The following is a 21,241-nucleotide window of genomic DNA, read 5'->3' as shown; positions in this document are numbered from 1 at the left end:
ACAGTGAGTATTTAAGAAGAAATGTCATGTTATGTCATGTTATCCATTATTTACTTAAACTTAAGGTAAAAAAGACTATTAAAAGAAAAAATATAGCAAAATATAAGTATTGGCTATCTTAGGTGAATCTCAAAAGTATTTTAAGAAAGCAGATACAAAACAGTACATACTGTTGAGTCTACTTCTATGAATTTCTAGGACAGGCAAACCATTCCATAATGATAGAAATCAGAACAGGATTCATAGAGAGGGAGGAAATAGCTGGTAAGAAGCATGAGGAGCTACCTGTGGGACAAAAACGTTGTTTCTTGATTTAGATGGTTACATACAACTGTCAAAACTTATTGCCCAGAACACTTAAGATCTCTGCATTTCCATAAACAAATAAGAGCTATGGGCAAACACATAAGAGGAGTCATGGATAATAAGCCAAAGCCATTGCTGGTGGTTTACGGTTACACCCTGAACTCCACAGTGTCAGAGGAATGAGAACACTTGCCATAGCTGACTTGTCTTCTCTGCAGGTCTCAGGAACCTTTGTTTCCTAAGCTGTAAAGGGGGTATGTGCTCATTTTCATTTCAATAGCTATAAACAACAGCTAAATAAAACAGTTTTGGCTAACTCTGGCCCCATTTTTCAGCAACAGTAAATCAGCAGGACACACCATCTAGCAGCACCATGTTATCTATGGACCACACAGGGCAATGGATGTGATTTGGCTAAGGTTTCATGGTCTTCCAAAGCCAAATACTTTTGGATTAAAAATATATATGATCATGCCAAAAATTTAATCATCAAAACATTTTTTAAAAATCAAAATATTCTCATAATGCAATCATTTATATATCCAAGCAATTACAGTCTATAAAATAAGCTCCTTCTATAAATTTTTCAAGAACTACAGAATCCTTTTCTACTTTCTACCTCTGTTACAGAATAAGGCTCAGTGCCAGTGGCTCATGCCTATAATCCTAGCTACTCAAGAGGCTGAGATCTGAGGATTGAGGGTCAAAGCTAGCCTGAACAGGAAAGTCCTTGAGACTCTTATCTCTAAGTAACTACCAAGAAGTTGAAAGTGAAGCTGTGGCTCAAGTAGTAAACCACTAGCTTTGAGTAAAAATAGCTCAGGGACGGTGCCCAGGCCCTGAATTCAAGCCCCAGGATTGGCACCAAAAAAAAAAAAAAAAAAAGATTAAGGACATGATTCAGGGCCTAAAGACACAGCTGCTTGCTCCTTATTTCTGTCTTGCTTTACAAGCCTGTACCTTCCTAGTGTGTGTGTGGAACACCACACTTGCCTATGGGAACACCACCAGTACTCATAACCCAGTTATCACCATGCTCATCAGAGGGCTGGAGAACTTGAGTGTGATGATGAACTGTTTGTGAATTGCCAATGAACAATGATTCAATTTTAAACAGGAAAAATTAGATGAAAAACACCTGTAACCTGCCATGCTAATAACCTTTCTCTACATTTAATCAAATATAGTTGGCTCTACAATGTCTTGTACTTGCTCTTTTCCTTTCCATCTTTGAGTGTACAACCTGTCATCTCACTTCGTCTTGGTATAATACCACGGGGCTGGCATGAGCTGCTAGCTCCGTCCTCTTCCAGCTCCACCACACACTGCCACTGTGTGAACTCTGAGTGAACTCTGTGAACACAGGCTTTCCAGCAGCTCCTGACAGACACTGATGAGAGAGGGACAGGGGCCTCACGGCTGCTAAAGTGAAAATATGCCTCAAGTCACAGAAAAAAAGGCCCAGCTGATTAAATGTATTTTGTCTCAATTTTTAAATCTACAAAGCCATTTTTTTTTGTTTTGGCCAATGTACTCTGAATCAGCTAGGAGGTTCTAGCCAACAGAATAAGACAGCAAATAATTTTTTTAAAGTAGAAAAGAATTAATATATTCAAAAGTTCATGCATTATGGATGTGTGTGTGTGCACACATACATGGCATGCATATGGGTGAAATTTCAGAATGTGATTTGACATATATTTTAAATTTTAGATTCCTAAACAAATTAGAACTAAAATTTAGACTAAACAGAAAATTTCCTGCCACACAACCATGTTGACAGAATAAGCAGGTTAGCATTTTATGATATTTGCTAAAAAACACAACTTTCACAGCTATAAGAATACACCTGGAAACTATTCCTGTAAAAGGGGCAATCAAACCTGCCTTCAGAATCCTCATCCCTTCCCCATTACCAGTGCACCTGATGCTCCAAGTACAGGAAACACATGCCTGCTCCTAGCCAGCCACTGCCCTTGATAAAGCTACAAGCTCAAGTGTAACACTTTGGGAAGTGTTCTCTCACCAACCTCAGTCCCCTATCAACAAGCCAGAACACCCCATTCCCTCATCTGGCTCTGACAGCACTAAATGCCTCCTGTTGTAGGTCTTGTGCCTGTCATGTGGGATCAACGCACTCTCCTGAAGTGGGCTGCATACTCACGGTCTTTCTCTAAATCCCAAGAACTAAGCCTAAGACCTGACCTAGAAAGAGATGTTCCATTAAATGCTGACTGACTCAATTCCTTAGGCCAATCATGAAAAATCAGGTGACAGTCGCATCCATATTAAAAAGTGGCATGTTGATGTCCAAAAACAAATAGAACAAATAAGAGAACCAAAGAAGTTCAAAAGACAAAAAGATCAGAATTAGATACATAGCCTAGTGGAGAAGCATTTGCCCAGTATGCACAAGACTGAGTTACAGGTGGGAGGGAAGGGATGGTAGGGGAAAAACAAAGGAGGAGGCAACAATGCTGGATAAGAAATGTACTCATTACCTTGCTCATGTAAATGTAACCCCTCTGTACAGTATTTTCACAATAAAATTTTAAAACAAATACACTGGACTTTGGTAGTATGCTCCTGTAATCTCAGTTATTCAAAAGACATACATAAGAGGATGATCTTAGCCAAGATCCTATCTGAAAAATACTCTAAAGCAAAAAGGGCTGGGGACATAGTCTTCAATGGCAAATTTCATGCCTACAGTACCAGATCCTGAGTTCAAACATAGTACCACAAAAAAACAAATACATAAAAATTTAAAGAAGTTGATAACAGTAAAAATAAGATGCCTTCAGTATCAAAAAATAAGACGTCTTTGTTTTTTAACTTTTTTAATTTATCAGAAAATCTCTATAGAGTCTGATATTAAATTCAAATTAAATGAAGTAAGTTTTTCCCAGATTATTTTTGTAGCTTGTCACTACTGCTTTGTTCTGCTATTTTGCTATCAGTTAAGAAGCGTGCAGGGCACAATTCCTTATCTCTATATGGCGAGGAGTGCTGCGTACGAGGTTTCACCAGCTATCTCCTGCTCATGCCACCTATGAGGAAGAAACTGTCGTTCACATTTTAGAAATGAAGGAAACCAAGCATCACAGAAATTAAGCCAATTATGCATGAATGTGTACTTGTGCCAAGAGTGAGGACACTGGACTCATCTATCTGCCTATAACCACAAACAACCATTTTAAAAAGTTGAAAACCCTAAGCTGGGCATGATGGCTCATGCCTGTAATCCTAGCTACTCCGGAGGCTGAGATCTGAGCCAGTCTGGGCAGAAAAGGCCGTGAGACTCTTATCTCCAATAAACCACTCAGAAAACATAAGTGGCACTGTGGCTCAAGTGGTGGAGTACTTGCCTTGAGCTGAAGAGCTGAGGGACAGCGCCCAGGCCCAGAGTTCAAGCCCCACAACCAACAAAAAAATAAAAAATTAAATTAAAAAAAAAAAGTTGAAAGCCCTTTGTTCTGGAAACTCCCTCTACTTTGGGAGTTATTTAGCTCAACATGGATTTAAACCCAGTTCTGTGAATTCTATTAGCTCTGTTACTGTGTACTAGCTTATCCAACCATAGGAAACTAGAAATTTCTAAAATAAAAACCAACAGGTCAAAAGATGAGTATTATCTTGAGGGCAGAGAGAGACTTTACCAGTTTGGCTGCTTTACGTTTTACAAAGTTAGCTATCTTCTTCCTGGGTCCAAGAGGTATCCCCATTTCCTTCAGGTCATCAACTGTACACATGAGCTTTAAAAAGAAACACACCCATGAATCAATCTGGAAATCAATAAAATTGCAATACAATACAAAATTATTTTTAAAAAAAAGAGTTCAGTAGGGGAGAGACTGATCAAGATACCTCGTATATGCATAAAATGACACGTTGAACTGAAAAAAATAATAGCGATAAGAATCAGTCACTTCTTTAAAGTTAGGTTTGAGGTTTGTTTTTAACAATAAATTTAAGCCTTAAAATACAAGGCCTCTCCAACCTAAACATTCTATTATTTTTTTAATTAAAAAAATGTAACTCCATGGGGCTGGGAAGGTGGCTCAGGGGTAGAGCGCTTGCCTTGCATGCCAGAGGCCCTGAATTCTATTCCTTAGCACCACATAAGCAGAAAAAGCCAGAAGTGGCGCTGTGGCTCAAGTGGTAGAGTGCTAGCCTTGAGCTGAAGAGCTGAGGGACAGCGCCCAGGCCCAGAGTTCAGGCCCCACGACCGGACCCAAAAAAAAACAAAAAAAGATAGGTCAAAAACAAAAACCTCACTGCACTTTCAATTTGCATTTCTCTTATGACTTTATGTATGGTAAATGCCACTTAACCTTCCTCTCTATAAATAATCTTTTTTTTTTTGGTCGGTCGTGGGGCTTGAACTCTGGGCCTGGGTGCTGTCCCTCAGCTCTTCAGCTCAAGGCGAGCGCTCTACCACTTGAGCTACAGCGCCACTTCCGGTTTTCTGGTGGTTTATTGGAGATAGGAGTCTCGCGGTCTTTCCTGCCCGGGTTGGCTTTGAACCGCGATCCTCAGATCTCAGCCTCCTGAGTAGCTAGGATTACAGGCGTGAGCCACCAGCGCCCGGCTTCTATAAATAATCTTTATATGTTATTTGCCTGTTTGCCTAGTAGTGCTTTTCCACCAGCTTCCTAGACATTCTGAGTATTAAGGAAATCAGCCTTCCTTGTGAAATGTGGTATACATGTCTTCCTAATCTATCAATGGTCTGTAGGTGTTGCTGATAATGTTTACTGCTAAGCAATTCTATTTCTTTCATGGCTTCTGGGTTTATATCATACTTGAAAAAGCCTTTACACATTGTTTTGAACTGAGGGCTTTAAGCTTCTGGGCATTATTCTACCACTTACGTCATGATCCTAGTGCTTTACACTTTAGTTATTTTTCAGACAGGGTCCTCCAGTTTTGTCCATGACCAGCTTCAGACCCCAGTCCTTCTATCTGTCTCAAGTAGCTGATGTTACAGGTGGGAACCACCACATTCAGTTTGTTGAGATGAGGGTTTCACTAAATTTTTAGCCAGATTTAGCATCACACCATCATTCCCTTATCTCTACCTTCCAAGCAGATGGGATTTCAGACAAGATAAACTGAACAACCCTGGCTTTGTTTTTTTTTCTTCAATTCTATTTGCTTGGTTTTTTTGTTTGTTTTTTTAAGCATTTAAGTGTTTGCCTTATAGGGAATAAATTTTGACATAAGAATGTTTAAGTCTTTTTTTGTTTTGGAGGGGAGGGTAGGTGGCTAAGGGGCTATACCAATCCTGGGACTTGAATTTAAGAGACTGGGCACTGTCCCTGAGCTTTTTTGCTCAAGGTTAGTATTCTACCACATGAGCCACAGCTCCCCTTCCCCTTTAGTGGTTAACTGGAGATAAGCTTTGCAAACTTTTCTGCCTAGGCTAGCTTTGAGCCACAATCCTCAGATCTTAGCTTCCTGAGTTGCTAGAATTACAGGTATGAGCCAATCATGCCAGCTTTTAAATTACTTGAATTTTTTAAAATCTTATACACAGGATAATTTTAAACAAAAATGAAATCAAGTTATCATCAGTACCAGAGATTCCATATCAATCTTTTCTTTTTCAAAAGTGCTAACATATTCAAAGAGGCTAAGTGCTTCTAGAGTTTCTTGCAAAGTTAGAACTTTTTCATTTTCAACATCAAGGTCACACGATTCATCCAAAGGCAGCTTTGACTCTTCAGGCATCTTAACAAAACAAAAAAATAAGGGAGAAAGATCATTACAAAGCCAAGAAAAAAAAATCCACAAAGTTTCTCTGATCTACAGAAAAAACTTAAATAATTTGTCCTGAAGACAAATCATAATTGACATCCAACATGTGAATATTTTGAAAGATATAAATCTAGTAAGTCACATGCTCCAATTTCCAACAATAACTTACATTTTAAGAATCATAACTTTCACATTTACATGTATAAAGGAGAAGAAAAATATATATAATTATATACATATATATTTATTTCCATTAAACTTCTTTTTTGTTTTGCTTTCTCTTGGAGATGGTATCTCCTTATGCTGCCCAGGCTGATCCTTGAACTTGCAATCCTCCCACTTTAGTCTTCCAAATAGCAGGGATTACAGATGTGTACCACCAAACCCATCTCTTCAATGTACTAAGTCTCCACATATAATGATATATAAAAACAGAATTCAGAAACTAAGACAGATTTTGGAAAATGGTTTGGCTCTATCTCTAACACTGACAGGGTCATGTGCAGACACACCTGCTTTTCTTGAAAATTCAGCTGCTTCACAACTCCATTAGCAATAGCTGCAGGTCCCGGAGATTTTGAGATATTCAAATCTTTTTGATTAGACAGGATATCAAACAATATTAAAGAACCTAAGAAAAAGAAGTATTTCGTTTTATAATGTAAGTAATAGGTGTTTTTTATAATATTAATAAGTTTTCCTACTATTTTTTCAAAGTCCCTAGGCAGAAACCATAAAAAAATTAAGGACTGATGCTCAATATTATTTTATCAAACAAGAAATTAAAATATCCAATAGAAGAGAACCCATGCAATTGTAGGTATGAAGGCAGAATCTAAACTCAAAGCATTCATTTCTACCCTCTATAAAAACTTCAGATGTATAATTCTAAGTTTCATACTAACAATGTCAGGCACACTAAAAACAGTGATAATTTAACAGGTTGACAATGCACAGAAGTAAGTTTTACCTAAACTGTGACCTGCAACAGAGACCTTTCCTTTGAAGTCTGGGTTCCGACTCATGAAGAGGGCATGGAGACGATTTATCTCCATTCCCACTTTTTCCACAATTGTCTGGCAGTAGGTGGGGCTGTTATAAAATAAAATATCTAGCAAGGTTTCATTGGTAAAGTGACGAAACCGACCAATACTTGGCAAAGTAATTTTCTTAATATTCCTGTTTAAAAAGAAAAAAATGTTATTAGTATCTACCTTTAACCTATGGCTATTTAAAGTTTAAATTTTTGTTTCTGAAAACAGTAAAATGTATAGGATAATCAGTCTAGATTTTTTTCATTTTTATAAAACAGTTTTAGGGTTTGAACTCAGAGCCCCCTGCTTGCTAGGCAAGTCTCTACTACTGAGACATAGCCTTCAGCCCTAGATTAAGCACTCTAAATTAATCAATTCTGAGAAGCTGGCTTTCAACTATGATCCTCCAGGTCTCACCCTATCTCGTAGTTAAGATTACAGTTGTAAGCTACTAACACCCAGCTTTATTTCATTTTTAAAAAAGAAAAACTATACTTCCATTTTTCTTCCAATTGGAAATCTAAATACCTGACAAAAATTATGGTCAAAAGGAACAAAAGAGATGGTCACATGGAATAAGAAACAATTTAATGGATTGAAATCCCTTACTGATTTGAGAATGACCTGAGTGCAGTTTGTAAACACTCATTGAGAAAGGAAATGCTTTTAAAACAGGGGTATACTTTAGAGAGAATGCTGTTTGTAGGATTAGCTATATTAAGCCTAAGACAGTATGATGCTACTAAAATTGACATAAATATTAGTCTTGTGTGCAGCATAAATATTTTCTATATTTTTGGATCTGAAATGTGATTATTCAAAATTGAGTGGGGTATTATTGATTACAGTTCCTGATGAACACTGAAAGCACTGAGAAAAAAAGTTTTAAATGGCCTGCAATGCCCCTGAGTTTCATGTAACAAAGAATTGTACTTCAAAGAGCATTCTCTAGTCAAAACAATAAATCTAAATCAGCAGATCTCAACTAGGAGTGGTGCTAACTCCCAGAGGACATCTGGCAATTTCTGAGACATTTTTAGTTGTCTCATGGTGAAGGAGGAGCATGCTACTGCTACTCAGGCAGGAATGCTACTAAGCAACCTAAATGTCGTAATCACAAAAGATCAGAATAATATTTTAGAACCAGGTTAAAGGTTTAGTTCAGTGATAGTATATGCACTTGGTACATGTGAAGACCTGGGGTTAATTCCTAGCACACACAAGAAAGTAAAGCACACCAGTTAAAATTTTTTAAAGATTTTCTTAAACTTTTTATTTTACAGTATTGGAATTTTGAACCCAGGACCTCATGTATACTAGCTAAAAGGAGCTCTACACGTGAGCTCTCTGGCAGCCTCTCTTGATTTATGCCTTGGCTGGACTATGAAATTATTAGTGCTCCCCTTTGTCACCTGGATGAAAGGCATGTGCCACAGCACCCAGCCACTGGGCTTCCTTGTAGCTTGGGAAGACAGGCACATGCCATCACATCTGGCCATTGACTGAGATAGGGTCTGGTGAGCTTTCATACCCAGGCTGACCTTGAACTATGATCTCCTTATCTCCGCCTCCCAAAAAGCTATGATAATGACTTGAGCCACTAGCCTGGTTTAAACATTTCAAATAAGGGAAAAATGGATACACAATGTAAGAGAAAAGTAGCACATAAATCATACAGCTACTATTTAATCATATATCAGAGCCAGTATATAATTAAAACAAAACTTTCACAATTCTACAAACCTGTCAACGCCTGTGGCATCCCCACCCAAGGCGCCGTGCCAGGGAACTGGAAGGAACTCCACTCTGCTGATCTTCCCATCATCTAAAGATCTCTTGAAATGGGTCTGCAGCAATTTCAGAGAAACTACCCTAAAATCATCCACTTAAAAAAAAATATCAAGGAAGATAAATTATTAAAGTGTCCTAGCTTGAGAACCAATTCGAGATCATCTCAAATATGCCAGCATTTTTGTTATAAAATAAAGATACGTTTTTAAATGACAGACTTTGTAAAAACATAAATTATGACTTTTAGAAAACTCTTTTTAACTTTTCATCATTGTAGAAGAATAAATGCCTAGGAAAAAAAATTAGTTTTGCCAGTCACCAATAGCTCCTACCTATAACCCTAACTACTCAGGAGATCTGAGGATTGCAGTTCAAAGTCAGCCATGTGCCCTAAAGTCTGTGAGACTCATCTCCAGCTAAATACTAAAAAGTCAGAAGCAGAGCTATGGCTCAAATGGCAGAGTACCAGCCTTGAGCAAAAAAGCTTAGAGATAGCACTGAGGCCCTGAGTTTCAAGCCCCAGCACTGGCACACATATACCAAAAAAAAAAAAAAAATGTTTACCATTACTGGAAGGCACCGTGACAGAGAACTATAGGACAACAATCAAGCTTCCTACTGGAGGATTCCAGTTCCAGTACTGACTATGATACCAGTCTCAGATCGTCTCTGGCAGTGGGGTAACAGTGATAATACCTGTTCCCCAAAGGTGTGTTTGTGAGGGTAAATGATATAATCACAAAGTACTTAGCAAGTACCATGTATTCAGTAAATATGAACTATAATTATAGAGGCATAAAAATAAAACTGCAAAGATTTAAATCAACTAGGCATCTTTTATGGGTCCCCCTATAAATGTACTCATCCATAGTTCTTTCCATGTTGCTGGAAGTGTCAGGCAGAGGCTATCAGCAAGGCCAACTTTTTTCCAACCTCCTTCTAATTCTTCAGATATAACAGTGTAAGAGCAAATCAAAAACAAATTAATATTTCCCACTCATCAGAAGAAATAATATAAAACTGGGAACTATCCTAAAACTGAATACTTAAAAGTTCTTCTAGAGCTGGGAGCTCACACCTGTAATCCTAGCTATTCAGGAGAATGAGATCTGAAGGTTTGTTTCAAAGCCAGCCCAGGCAGCAAAATCTAGAGACTCTTATCTCCAATTAACCGCCAGAAAACCAGAAGTGGAGCTGTGGCTAGCCTTGAGCAAAAAAGCTCAGGAACAGCACCTAGGCCCTGAGTTCAACCTCACTACCTTAAAAAAAAAGAAGAAGAAAAGAAAAGAAACAAAGTTCTTCTATTAGTTCTTAAATCATTCTAGGAGTGAAAACATGACAAAATACTTACCACATTCAATAATGCTTCTAAAGCGCAAATCACACACAGGTCCAATGCCATGCACCATAAACACCAAATGGTCAACCTGAGGCATTTCTCCTATTTGAAAAATTTGAAAAACTGAGAATTTGTTTAATTAAATAGCAAAATCTATCAAATATCCCTTTATTATTACAAACTGACCAAAGAAATGGATGACCCTTCCAAGCAAGTAAGCCTCTTTATCTTCTGCCAAATTATTTCGTCCACCTTGGCACATGACAGGCAGATGAGATGGGTGGAGAAGCAAGCTCTCTGCACACAAAACCTATCAGCATGTGGTTTGTACTTCTGTGCCTACAGATCTCTATCCCCTTGAGATCTTTTCAGAACTCCTTAGCACAGTGATTGGGGGCTTAGCATGGACAAGGGCCTTGGGTTCAATACTCAACACCAAACACCCAAGAGTAGAAAAGGGGTGACACCGTCCAAAAAGGAATGTACTCTTCATCTGTCTTATGTAATTGTAATCCCTTTGAACATCACCTTTATAATAAAAAAAATTAAATTTTAAAGAGGAAAAAACAAAACCTAAGCTCCACATGGAAAAAGCAATCTTTCAACATAAAACTTTACAAATATTTTCCCAAAACCCTTCCTCTTGATTCACAAATATTGTTAAGAACATCTCCAAGTTAAATCTATTATTTCTCAGGTTTAATAATATCTACTTACTTTGTAAGGTTTTTCATTCTTAAATTATCTTTAGCAATCCAAAAGAATTGATATTTAACAAAGCAGTTTATGAATATAATGCATCTTGATCAATGTCACCCCTTTTAACACTCTCACTCATCCTTCTCCTATTCCTTACTTCATCATTTTTAGCAGATAATGAAACAAACATGTACCTATAAACTGCAAAATAGAGCCCATCCTTATATGGTATAACAGGGGAAAACAAAGTACATGCACTAGAGCACAGTTTGGTTACATCCTGCCTGCTGCCTGTTTTTAGAAATGAAAGTTTCCCTAGAAGATGGCTATGCACATTTGTCTCCATATAGTCTATAACTACTTTCACACTACAGTGGCAAAACTAGTAGTATCAGCAGAGTCCGCGTGGCCTACAAAGCCTTAAACACTCACTGTCTGGCTCTTTTATAGTAAGTTTGCCACCCCACTCAATAAGTAAAGCACAAAAACACAACCCCAAAAGCTTAGTACCACCCCATGATGTACTTCATCATAATAATACATAGTTGGCTATCTACATTATGTGGTTTGCGTACCTTAATCAGAATTCCAAATAAAAAAATAGAAGAACATAAGGAGGGGGCAAAGAAACTGAAGGACAAAAAATGAACAGACACAGCAGTGGTACTCACTAGACACTAAGTTGAAAAGGAACTAAAGGAACTATATAACTTGTGGGTAGTTATATAACTATATAACTTGTGAAAAGACAGAGAGAACAAGGGAAGGGGTGACACTGGCTAAAAGGAAATGTACTCATTACCTGACTTACATAGTATAATCACCTTTATAACAATAATAAACGATAATAGTAACAGGATGCTGGGCACTAGTAGCTCACACCTATAATCCCAACTACTCAGGAGGCTGAGATCTGTAGATCATGGTTCAAAGCCAGCCTGGGCAGAAAAAAAATCCATGAGACTATTATCTCCTATTACCAGCAAAATGCCAGAATGGTAAAGCTTCTGTGGTAAAGTGCTAAGAAAAAAAGACAAGTGAGAGCACGAGATCTTGAATTCAAGCCCCAGTACCAACACACACACAGACACACAGACACATGCACACACGAAGTTATATATACACATATACGTATTATTGAGAAGAAGAAAGTAATAAAAATCAAAAGAACAAATATGCCCAAACACTGAAGGAAAATAAGATACAGTTGTGCCAAAATGGCTGACTTCCAAGTGTTATAGTAGGATGTCCTAAAAACGTTTCTTTTTTCATCATTCTAAAGAATAATGCTAAAATAAAGAAGACTTTGAAAAAGACTTGACACCTAAACAAACTATGCATACCATCAGGAATCTCATCCAGACTGTCATCAATCCCTCGCTTTACAACCCTGGGCCTGGTCTGTCCATCCTGGGTAGTTCCCCACTCATCAGGCACTGAGGAAGGCTGGAACTGCACAATAACCTTTGGGACATAAAAGAATTATTACAGAGCTTATTTCCAAACTCTTTCCCATGATAGGTAAGTAAGGTATTTTTAACAGAGTAAACTATGATTAAATATGAAAAGCTGATAAATCAAGTAGCAGTACTATGCTCCCAAACAAATTTTGTTAAGACTCCTGCTAATGTTAACCACCAAAATCAAATAAATCCAATGCTCATGACAGAAAATTATACAACTAAATAAAAAACCCTGGCTTCTATTATCAGCACTACACATATATAAAATAACAAAAGTACACCTTGAAGATTTTTTTGTCAGTTGTGGGGCTTGAACTCAGGGCCTAGGCACTGTCACTGAGCATTTTACTCAAAGCTAGTGCTCTATCACTTTGTACCACAGCCCCACTCCTCATTTTCTTTCTTTCTTTTTTTTTTTTTTTTGGTGGGTTGTGGGACTTGAACTCTGGGCTTGGGCACTGTCCCTCAGCTCTTCTAAGTTGAGCGCTCTACCACTGGAGCCACAGCACCACTTCTGGTTTTCTGGTGGTTTTGAACCTTGATCCTCAGATCTCAGCCTCCTGAATAGATAGGATTAAAGACAGGAGCTACTGGTGCCCAATTTACCTTGAAAATGTTTTAATTCTAATGGCCAACTTATCTGTAGTTAAGAAATCTATCTTATAAAAACACATTAGGCAAAATTCTTTAAATGGCAAAGCTCCAAGTAACTGACAAATTTAACTGCAGTGACAAAAACTGAATGACAAAAAAAAAAGCTCCAAGAAGAAATCTATTCATTAAATCAACTTAATTAAATTCAGCTCTGTGCCATACAGATTTTTTTTTTTTCTCCAAAAACAAAACAAACCAATGTGGTAGGGCATGGTGGTACATGCCTGTGATCCCAGCTACTGAGGAGGTTGATCATATTCCTGAGGCCAGCCCAGGTAACCTTAGCACAAGATCTTGTCTAAAAAACACCCTAAGAGTAAAAGGACTGGAGTAAAGATGAAGTTGTACTTGCCTAGCAAGTACAAAAACTTGCCTAGCAAGTACAAGTGCACCAGCTTTGAGTGAAAAAGCTAAAGGACAGCTCCTAGGTCCTGAATTCAAGTCTCAGTTCTCTTTCTCCCCCTCCCTCAGCTCCCAGGTCCTGAATTCAAGTCCAAGTTCTCTCTCTTTCTCCACCCCCCAACCCCTACCACATACATACACGCACATATATAGGCAGGACCTAAACCCAAGAGAAATTAAGTATAGCAAATCAAAGAATGGAGAGAGAGAGAGAGAGAGAGAGAGAGAGAGAGTGTGTGTCTCAGGGCAATCAAAGAATGAAGTGTGTGTGTGTGTGTGTGTCTCTCTCTCTCTCTCTCTCTCTCTTTCTCTCTCTCTCTCAGGGCCTGGGCAGTGTATCCACACATATACAGGCAGGACCTAAACCCAAGAGAAATTAAGTATAGCAAATCAAAGAATGAAGTGTCTCTCTCTCTCTCTCTCTCTCTCTCTCTCTCTCTCTCTCTCTCTCTCTCTCTCTCTCCTCTCTCTCTCTCTCGGCCTGGGCAGTGTATTGGGCATTTTTATTCAAGGCTAGTGTTTTACCACTTGAGCCACAGATTTATTTCCAACTTTTTGCTAGTTTCCTGGATGGAAGTGGCTTTGTGGCTCAAAATGGTAGAGTACTAGCATTGAGCAAAAAAGCTCAGGGACAGCACCCAGGCCTTGAGTTCAAGTCCTATGACCAACAACCAAAGTGGCATAAGCCACTAGGATCAGCTAAAGAATGAACTTACTTAAAAAATGTTTTAAAGCCAAGCATGGTGGCTCACACCTGTAACCCTAGCTACTCAAGAGGGTTGAGATCTGAGGATCAAGATTCAAAGCCAGCCCAGGCAGGAAAGTCCATGAAACTCTTACTCCAATTAATGACCAAAACTGGAAACGGCACTGTAGTTCAAGTGGTAGAATGCTAGCCTTGAGCTAAAGAGCTCAGGGACATTACCTAGGCCCAGAATTCAAACCCCACAACCAACAACAACAACCAAAAAAAAAAGTTTGTGGAGACAATATAGAAGGAAAGAGAAAAAATACATTTTTATTGAAAGGTTAAAACAAACTATCATCAAAGACAGGTAAGAAATTATAGCCTACAGGAAAAATCTGCCCTACCACCTGTTATTCTAAATAAAGATTTATTTAAAACTCCACACCAAAGGTTCACTTAATGATTGCTTCTTCTGGCTGCTTCCAAAACAATGGCACAGTTGGTAAGGGCAAAGACCAGACGGCTTACAAAGTCTTATTCTCTGGACCTTTACAGAAAAAGTTGGCACATCTCTAATCAAGTGAAAAAAATTATCAAGCTACTCCTGTGGTGCATACTAAGCTTCTGTTAAAATGTCGCCAAAACCAAAATATGTGAAAAATTTAAATTGTATTTTTGCTTTCATAATCAATAAAATGCTGTAAATTATTATTTCTTAGTGCCCTTAATACATACTCTCAACACAGAAGTTACTAAAAATGAGCATTACCATCCACATACAGCACAGTATTTATTCAAATGATCCTAACATTTTAGTATCTTCAAAAAAGCACCACACAGCTACCCAGGAGGCTGACATCTGAAGATGGCAGTTCAAGCCAGCTTGGGTAGGAAAGTCCATGAGAGTTTTATCTCCAATTAACTACCAGAAAACTAGAAGCGGCACTGTGGCGTAAAGTGGTAGTTCTAGACTCCAGCGCAAAAGCTCAGAGACAGTGCCCAGCAAGCCCCAAGACTGAAAATAAAAAGCACCATTACCTTTGGATTGTGCATTACAATGGTCTCTCCACTTGGAAACTCTAATCTTCGGTGCCACTGATTTGTGGTAACAGCTTTTTTGTACTCAGCCTACAATAACAGAAACATAATCCCATATAAGAAATCTGTATCACATCAGGATAAAGTGTGGAAGAAAAACAAAAGCTATGATGCTAATAAGAATCATAGTAATAGCAGCTCTGACTTACTTTTGCTCAAGAATTTGCTTATAAAATAGCACTTCAAGTCATTAATATTCTACTAGAGTCCAATGTCCCTAGAACAGGCATAACTGATAATGCCTAAGAACTGCAATTATAAAATTAAACAAGAAAAGAAAGAAAGCAAGATAACAGATACACACACAAAAGTATGTGAATGTGTATGGGGAAAAAATCTGTAACAACGGGGCTGGGAGGGTAGCTCAGTGGTAGAGCGCTTGCCTTGCATGCTTGAGGCCCTGGGTTCGATTCCTCAGCACCACATAAACAAAAAGAAAAAAGCCGGAAGTGGCGCTGTGGCTCAAGTGGTAGAGCGCTAGCCTTGAGCTGAAGAGCTGAGGGACAGCGTCCAGGCCCAGAGTTCAGGCCCCACGACCGGACCCAAAAAATCTAACTACTAAAAAAAATTGTATACCGATGAAAAGCAGCCTAGAAAATGTTTTTTAATATAATTTCATTGTTATTATTAAGGTGTTGTAAAGAAGGGTTACCATTTCATAAGTCAGGTAATGAATACAACTCTTTTTGGACAATGTCACCCTTCCTCTGCCATCCCTCTGTTCACTCCTCCTATCCAGGTCCACAAATTGCATAGTTCATTTTCCACATAATGCTTACTAAGTACCATGACTACACATTTGTTCATTCTTCCTCCCTCCCTTTCTTTCTTTTTTTTTTTGGTCAGTCGTGGGGCTTGAACTCTGGGCTTGGGTGCTGTCCCTGCGCTCTTCAGCTAAAGACGAGTGCTCTACTGCTTGAGCCACACTGCCACTTCCGGTTTTCTAGTGGTATTAGAGATAAGAGTCTCATTGACTTTCCTGCCCAGGCTGGCTTTGAACTGTGAGCCTCAGATCTCAGCCTCCAGATAGCTCGGATTACAGGTGAGCACGGGTGGCTGGCTCCTCCCTCCCTTTCTATGGCGCCCTGCCCCCCACCCCCCAAAACACACACACACACACACACACTCAAAAGACAGAAAAAAGGGACAAACAAAACAAAAACACAGCACCAACAACAACAAAAAGAAAAACCTGTGTTTCAATTTCCTGGAACTTGTTTCCATACTATTCAGAGGCATGAAGAGTATCCTCCTGCAGCTGGGAATGTGGCTTAGTGGTAGAGTGCTTGCCTAGCATGCATGAAGCCCTGGGTTCCATTTCTCAGTACCATATAAACAGAAAAAGCCAGAAGTGGCACTGTGGCTCAAGTGGTAGAGTGCTAGCCTTGAGCAAAAGCAGCTCAGGGACAGTGCCCAATCCTGAGTTCAAGCCCCAGGACTGCCCCCCCCCCCCAAAAAAAAAGAGTGTCCTCCTTTCTTACTCTGTATGAACGCCTACAGTCCTGTATAATTTATGATGTCTTGGTGTATTTTAGATCTTGCTTCTGCATATGAAAGAAAACACATCCATTCGTCTCTCTGAGCTTGGCTTATTTAACTTAACAAGATTTGTTCTAGGTCCATCATTTCCCTGCAAATGACAGTCTTATTCTTTCCAATGGATGAATAAAACTCCACTGTGTATAAGTACCACATTTTTTTTGATCCACTCATCTACTGTAGGGCATCTGGTCTGTTTCCATAATTGGCTATTGTGTAGCAATGAACATGGATATGAAAGTATCTTTATGTATCCTGACTTGCAATATTCTGGGTAGATGCCCAAATGGTATGGTTGGGTTGTAGGGAAAATCTATGTTTACTTTTTTCAGGAGTCTCCACACCTCCATTTAGAGTGGTTGTACTCTGCAGTACGATAGGGTTCCTTATCCCCCACGTCCCCTCCAGCAGTTGTTGTCTGATTTTGCAATATTGGCCAATCTAACTGGGGTGAGATGGAATCTGAGTTGTTTTGATTTGCATTTCCCTTATAGTCAGGGATGTTGAACATTAGGAAATATTTTTAGCCAGATGCCAGTGGCTCACACCTGTAATCCTAGCTACTCAGGAGGCTAAGATCTGAGGAATGAGGTTCGAAGCCAGCCCAAGCAGAAAAAGGCCTTGTGAGAATCTTATCTCCAATTAACTCCTCAAAAATGGAAGTGGCACTGTGGCTCAAAGGAGAGTGCTAGCTTTGAGCAAAAAGAGCTCAGAGACAATGCAATGCCCAGGCCCTGAGTTCAAGCGCCATGAATTACAAAAAAGATACTATTTTTTAAAAGGTAGATTTGGAAAAGGCAGTAAGATTGCGGTCAAATTTTTCCTTGTTCTTTTTTTAATTTTTGTGAACAGCATCAAGAAAAGTTGTCTTATAAATCAAGTCAGTGACTATGGCAGTGTCACCTAAGGCTCCACTGCATGTCCTGTAAAGAAACGCAAAGGGAGTAAGGTACACACACCTCTAGTTTTTCACTGAACTCCTCTGTGTAGGGAATAAATCTGCTGTCGGTGTCCCCCTTGTAAAACCAAGTACAGCGCCTCACTTCGGTTGGTTCCTCATCCCAATACACGGCTTTCCTCACCCGGTCATAGAGGTAAACGTCATAGCGCCCTCCATCTGTGCCTAGAACCACACTCTCTGGGTCTGGCTGGACTGAAAAACAAAAGGCACAGGTCCCCCAAACATTATAGTGAATATTTGAAAATGGCAAAGAAGAATGTGACTATCATTCAAAATTTAAAGATTATTAACTAAGCAGTGATTATGTTGCTCAAAATTACGACTCTTCTCAATTGGTAAAAAGGTGATTAGAAAATAACTAAAATGGTCAGACACGGGTGGCTCACGCCTGTAATCCTAGCTACTCAGGAGGCTGAGATCTAAGGATCATGGTTCAAAGAAGCCTGGGCAGGAAAGTCTATGAGACTCTTATCTCCAATAAACCACCAGAAAACTAGAAGTGGTGCTATGACTCAAAGTGGTCGAGCACTAGCCTTGAACAAAAGAGCCCAGAGACAGTGTGCAGGCCCCAACTTCAAGCCTCACAACTGACAATAAAAAAAAAAAATTGAAATAACTAACATTTGCAATTTTTCAAAGCAGTAATACTTCATGAAGCATGTTGCTAGAGAATACTGGGTAGTTTTTAAGTCCTGTGATCAAATAATATGAGGACAAATAACAAAAGGTCACATTGTACACCACAAGACTTCCTAGAGCCCAAGTGTACTCCTGTGTAGGATCTGTATCAAGAAATACATAATGAGTGACATCTCCAAACTGTTATCTGACACAGAACACATTTCAGCATCTATACAAACTGGAATCTCACAGAAAATGTTTACTAAGACTGAATTACAAATGAGTAAAAGAACTAAGAAAAATGAACTCTGATCATATAAATGACTACTCTGAGTTAAAGCTCCTTTTAAACAAGGAACATTAATAAGCCATTTCTTCCAATACTTTGTTCAGATAATTCAGGATGTATATTAGTATCATCGTTTTAAAGGACTGAGTCTGGAGGGTCTACAGATTAAGGAATCTGGTAGTCACAAAAGCAGGCCAAGGATAAATGTTCTTCACTCCGTCTCTTCCAAAAACCAAATATCAAGAGGTACTTACCTGAATTGTAGATTTCTTCAAGATTCAAAGAGTCAAACACACTGAAAGGCATCCATAGTTGCTTGTATTCCACTTCCTTACAGTAAAACCAGTGGGGCTGAACTGGTTCATACTGGTTCTGAAGTACAAAAGGAGGTGGTCCCTGCATAGAGGGGCCTGCAGGTCTAGCAAGCACCTGCTGCTGTGCTGGTGACTGTACTGAAGGAGGAACCTGAGGGGACAACAACATGTCATAACATGTCCAAAAGGTACAGTTCGGTATGTGCCTCAGACTCAAACTGTAATCAGTAATAATAATCCTACATCTATTTCTAGACAACTATTTAGTAATAATAACTAAACCCCAAAGCAAAGCAAGTAATTAAATAAAATGTAGTACCCTATAGCAGGTAAAATGAACTATAGTCTTTTCCACACAGGTGGCAAAGTAAATGGACAACGTTACAGATATGAATAGCCCTTCTAAATGTATTTTATATTTACAATACATATATTCTTTAATTCAGTTCTTCCTCCTGTCTCCTTCCCTCCCTCCTTCTCTTCCTTCCTTCCTTTCTTCTGGTCCTGGGGCTTGAACTCAGGACCTGGGTGCTGTCTCAAAGCTTGTGTTCTATCACTTCAGCCATAGCTACACTTATGGCTATTTGTTGGTTAAATGGAAATAAGATTGTTGTACTTTTATGTCTGGGCTGGCAATTTTATAAGTCCCTGTCTCAAAATTTAAAACACTGAATGGAGGGTTAAGGCTATAACTGGGTGGTAGAATACACCTAGTATGCAGGACCCTCAGACTTACCCTCAGCACCATGTAAAAATTTAGAAAGTGGGCTGGGACGGTGGCTCAGTGGTAGAGCGCTTGCCTTGCATGCTTGAGGCCCTGAGTTTGATTCCTCAGCACCACATAAGCAAAAAGAAAAAAGCCGGAAGTGGTGCTGTGGCTCAAGTGGTAGAGTGCTAGCCTTGAGCTGAAGAGCTGAGGGACAGTGCCCAGGCCCAGAGTTCAGGCCCCACGACCGGACCCAAAAAAAAAAAAAAAAAAAAAAAAAATTTAGAAAGTTAGGGAAGGTGGCTCAGTGGTAGAGCGCTTGCCTTGCATGCCTGAGGCCCTGGGTTCAATTCCTCAGCACCACAAAAGCAAAAAGAAAAAAGCCGGAAGGGTCACTGTGACTCAAGTGGCAGGGCGCTAGCCTTGAGCTGAAGAGCTGAGGGACAGTGCCCAGGCCCCAGAGTTCAGGCCCCACAACTGGACCCAAAAACAAAACAAAACAAAAAATTTAGAAAGTAAGTAAAATTCCAACTATAACTTCTAAAACTAATTAAAGGGGAGGGGAGGTAACTCAGTAGTAGAGTTCTTGCCTAGCATGCCTTAGGGCATGGGTTCCATGCTTAGTACCACAAAAAAAAAAAAAAAAAACCCTAAATAATTAAAGAAGCTAGAAGAATATTTTGTCCTTGTATATATTATAAAATACATAGCTTTCTATAACATCAGCTAAATGAGAAAGGAAAAATTAGAGTGTCTTTGTAGAACAGAAAGCCTGTCCACATACCGGTGGCAAAGGCCCTGGCGGCATCTGGTAGGTCTGCACAGGAGGTCCGGAGGGTGGAGGATGGAAGGGATGGCCTGGCGTTTGGCTCTGCTGCAGCTGTGGGGGCGTGATATAGGGATTCGCTCTGCTGCTAACAGGGGTATGGCGATAGGGGTTGTATCCGTGTTGGGGTTTTCCTTGAGGCGGGATCCCAAAACTTGAAGGAGGGAGACTGCTGGGCTGAGAAGGCAAGTAAGTATTGGTTTCCATCTGCGAGGAAGGTGGAGCACCATATGGAGCCTTTGAAACAGATGGTGGAAACGCATTCACCCCGTCTTGGGACCCCGTTGTAAAAGGCAGAGCAGGCGGGGGTCTAGAGAATGTGGACTGTCCAAGCGATGTTGCTGTCATTGTTAAGGGTGACTGTCCAATGTTCCCAAAAGGATCACTGCTGCTTGATACCTGAGGGAAGTAACTAAATGTCTGTGGGGTGGACGTGTGCATCGACGTCTGACCAAGGAAGCTGTCCTCCTCACCAACATCTGTGGCATCCTCTGAAACAAAATAGGAGAGCCATGGCTGAAAGGGTCAGCAGTCCTTATGCTCTTCTTCTATAAAAGCCAACAACCAGAGCTCTTCTTATTCTAATGTCTATTTCTGTACTACAGAGGGGGAAAAAAAGCACGAAGTGGAGCTTTGGCTCAAGTGGTAGAGTGCTAGCTAACCTTGAGCCAAAAAGCTCAGGGATAGCTCCCAGGCTCTGACTTAAAACCCCAGGACCAGCACCCAAAAAAAAAACCCAAAAATAAACAAA

General features: G+C 39.6%; 1 protein-coding gene across 3 annotated transcripts in view; it reads right to left on the bottom strand.

The window, feature by feature from the left end:
* The window catches only part of Sec23ip (SEC23 interacting protein), a 43,511-nt gene that overhangs the window by 17,023 nt on the left and 5,247 nt on the right, over positions 1-21,241 (bottom strand). For all 3 annotated transcript variants that reach the window (XR_011365101.1, XM_069988158.1, XM_069988157.1), the window contains exons 2-12: positions 20,449-20,981; positions 18,899-19,109; positions 17,733-17,926; positions 15,175-15,264; positions 12,273-12,393; positions 10,243-10,332; positions 8,844-8,985; positions 7,037-7,245; positions 6,579-6,697; positions 5,887-6,039; positions 3,966-4,061 (exon numbers count right to left, since the gene is read on the bottom strand). Coding sequence is in view for 2 of the 3 variants with exons in the window: in XM_069988158.1 (XP_069844259.1) it covers positions 3,966-4,061; positions 5,887-6,039; positions 6,579-6,697; positions 7,037-7,245; positions 8,844-8,985; positions 10,243-10,332; positions 12,273-12,393; positions 15,175-15,264; positions 17,733-17,926; positions 18,899-19,109; positions 20,449-20,981 (1,958 nt within the window). In the remaining variant the exon portion in view is untranslated. The remainder of the gene's footprint in view (positions 1-3,965; positions 4,062-5,886; positions 6,040-6,578; positions 6,698-7,036; positions 7,246-8,843; positions 8,986-10,242; positions 10,333-12,272; positions 12,394-15,174; positions 15,265-17,732; positions 17,927-18,898; positions 19,110-20,448; positions 20,982-21,241) is intronic.

Source organism: Dipodomys merriami, unplaced genomic scaffold (genome assembly GCF_024711535.1).
Source record: "Dipodomys merriami isolate MVZ:Mamm:240054 unplaced genomic scaffold, mDipMer1.0.p SCAF_35, whole genome shotgun sequence".
In the NCBI taxonomy this organism is placed as follows: Eukaryota; Metazoa; Chordata; class Mammalia; order Rodentia; family Heteromyidae; genus Dipodomys; species Dipodomys merriami.
This window is presented reverse-complemented; position numbering and strand designations above follow the sequence as displayed.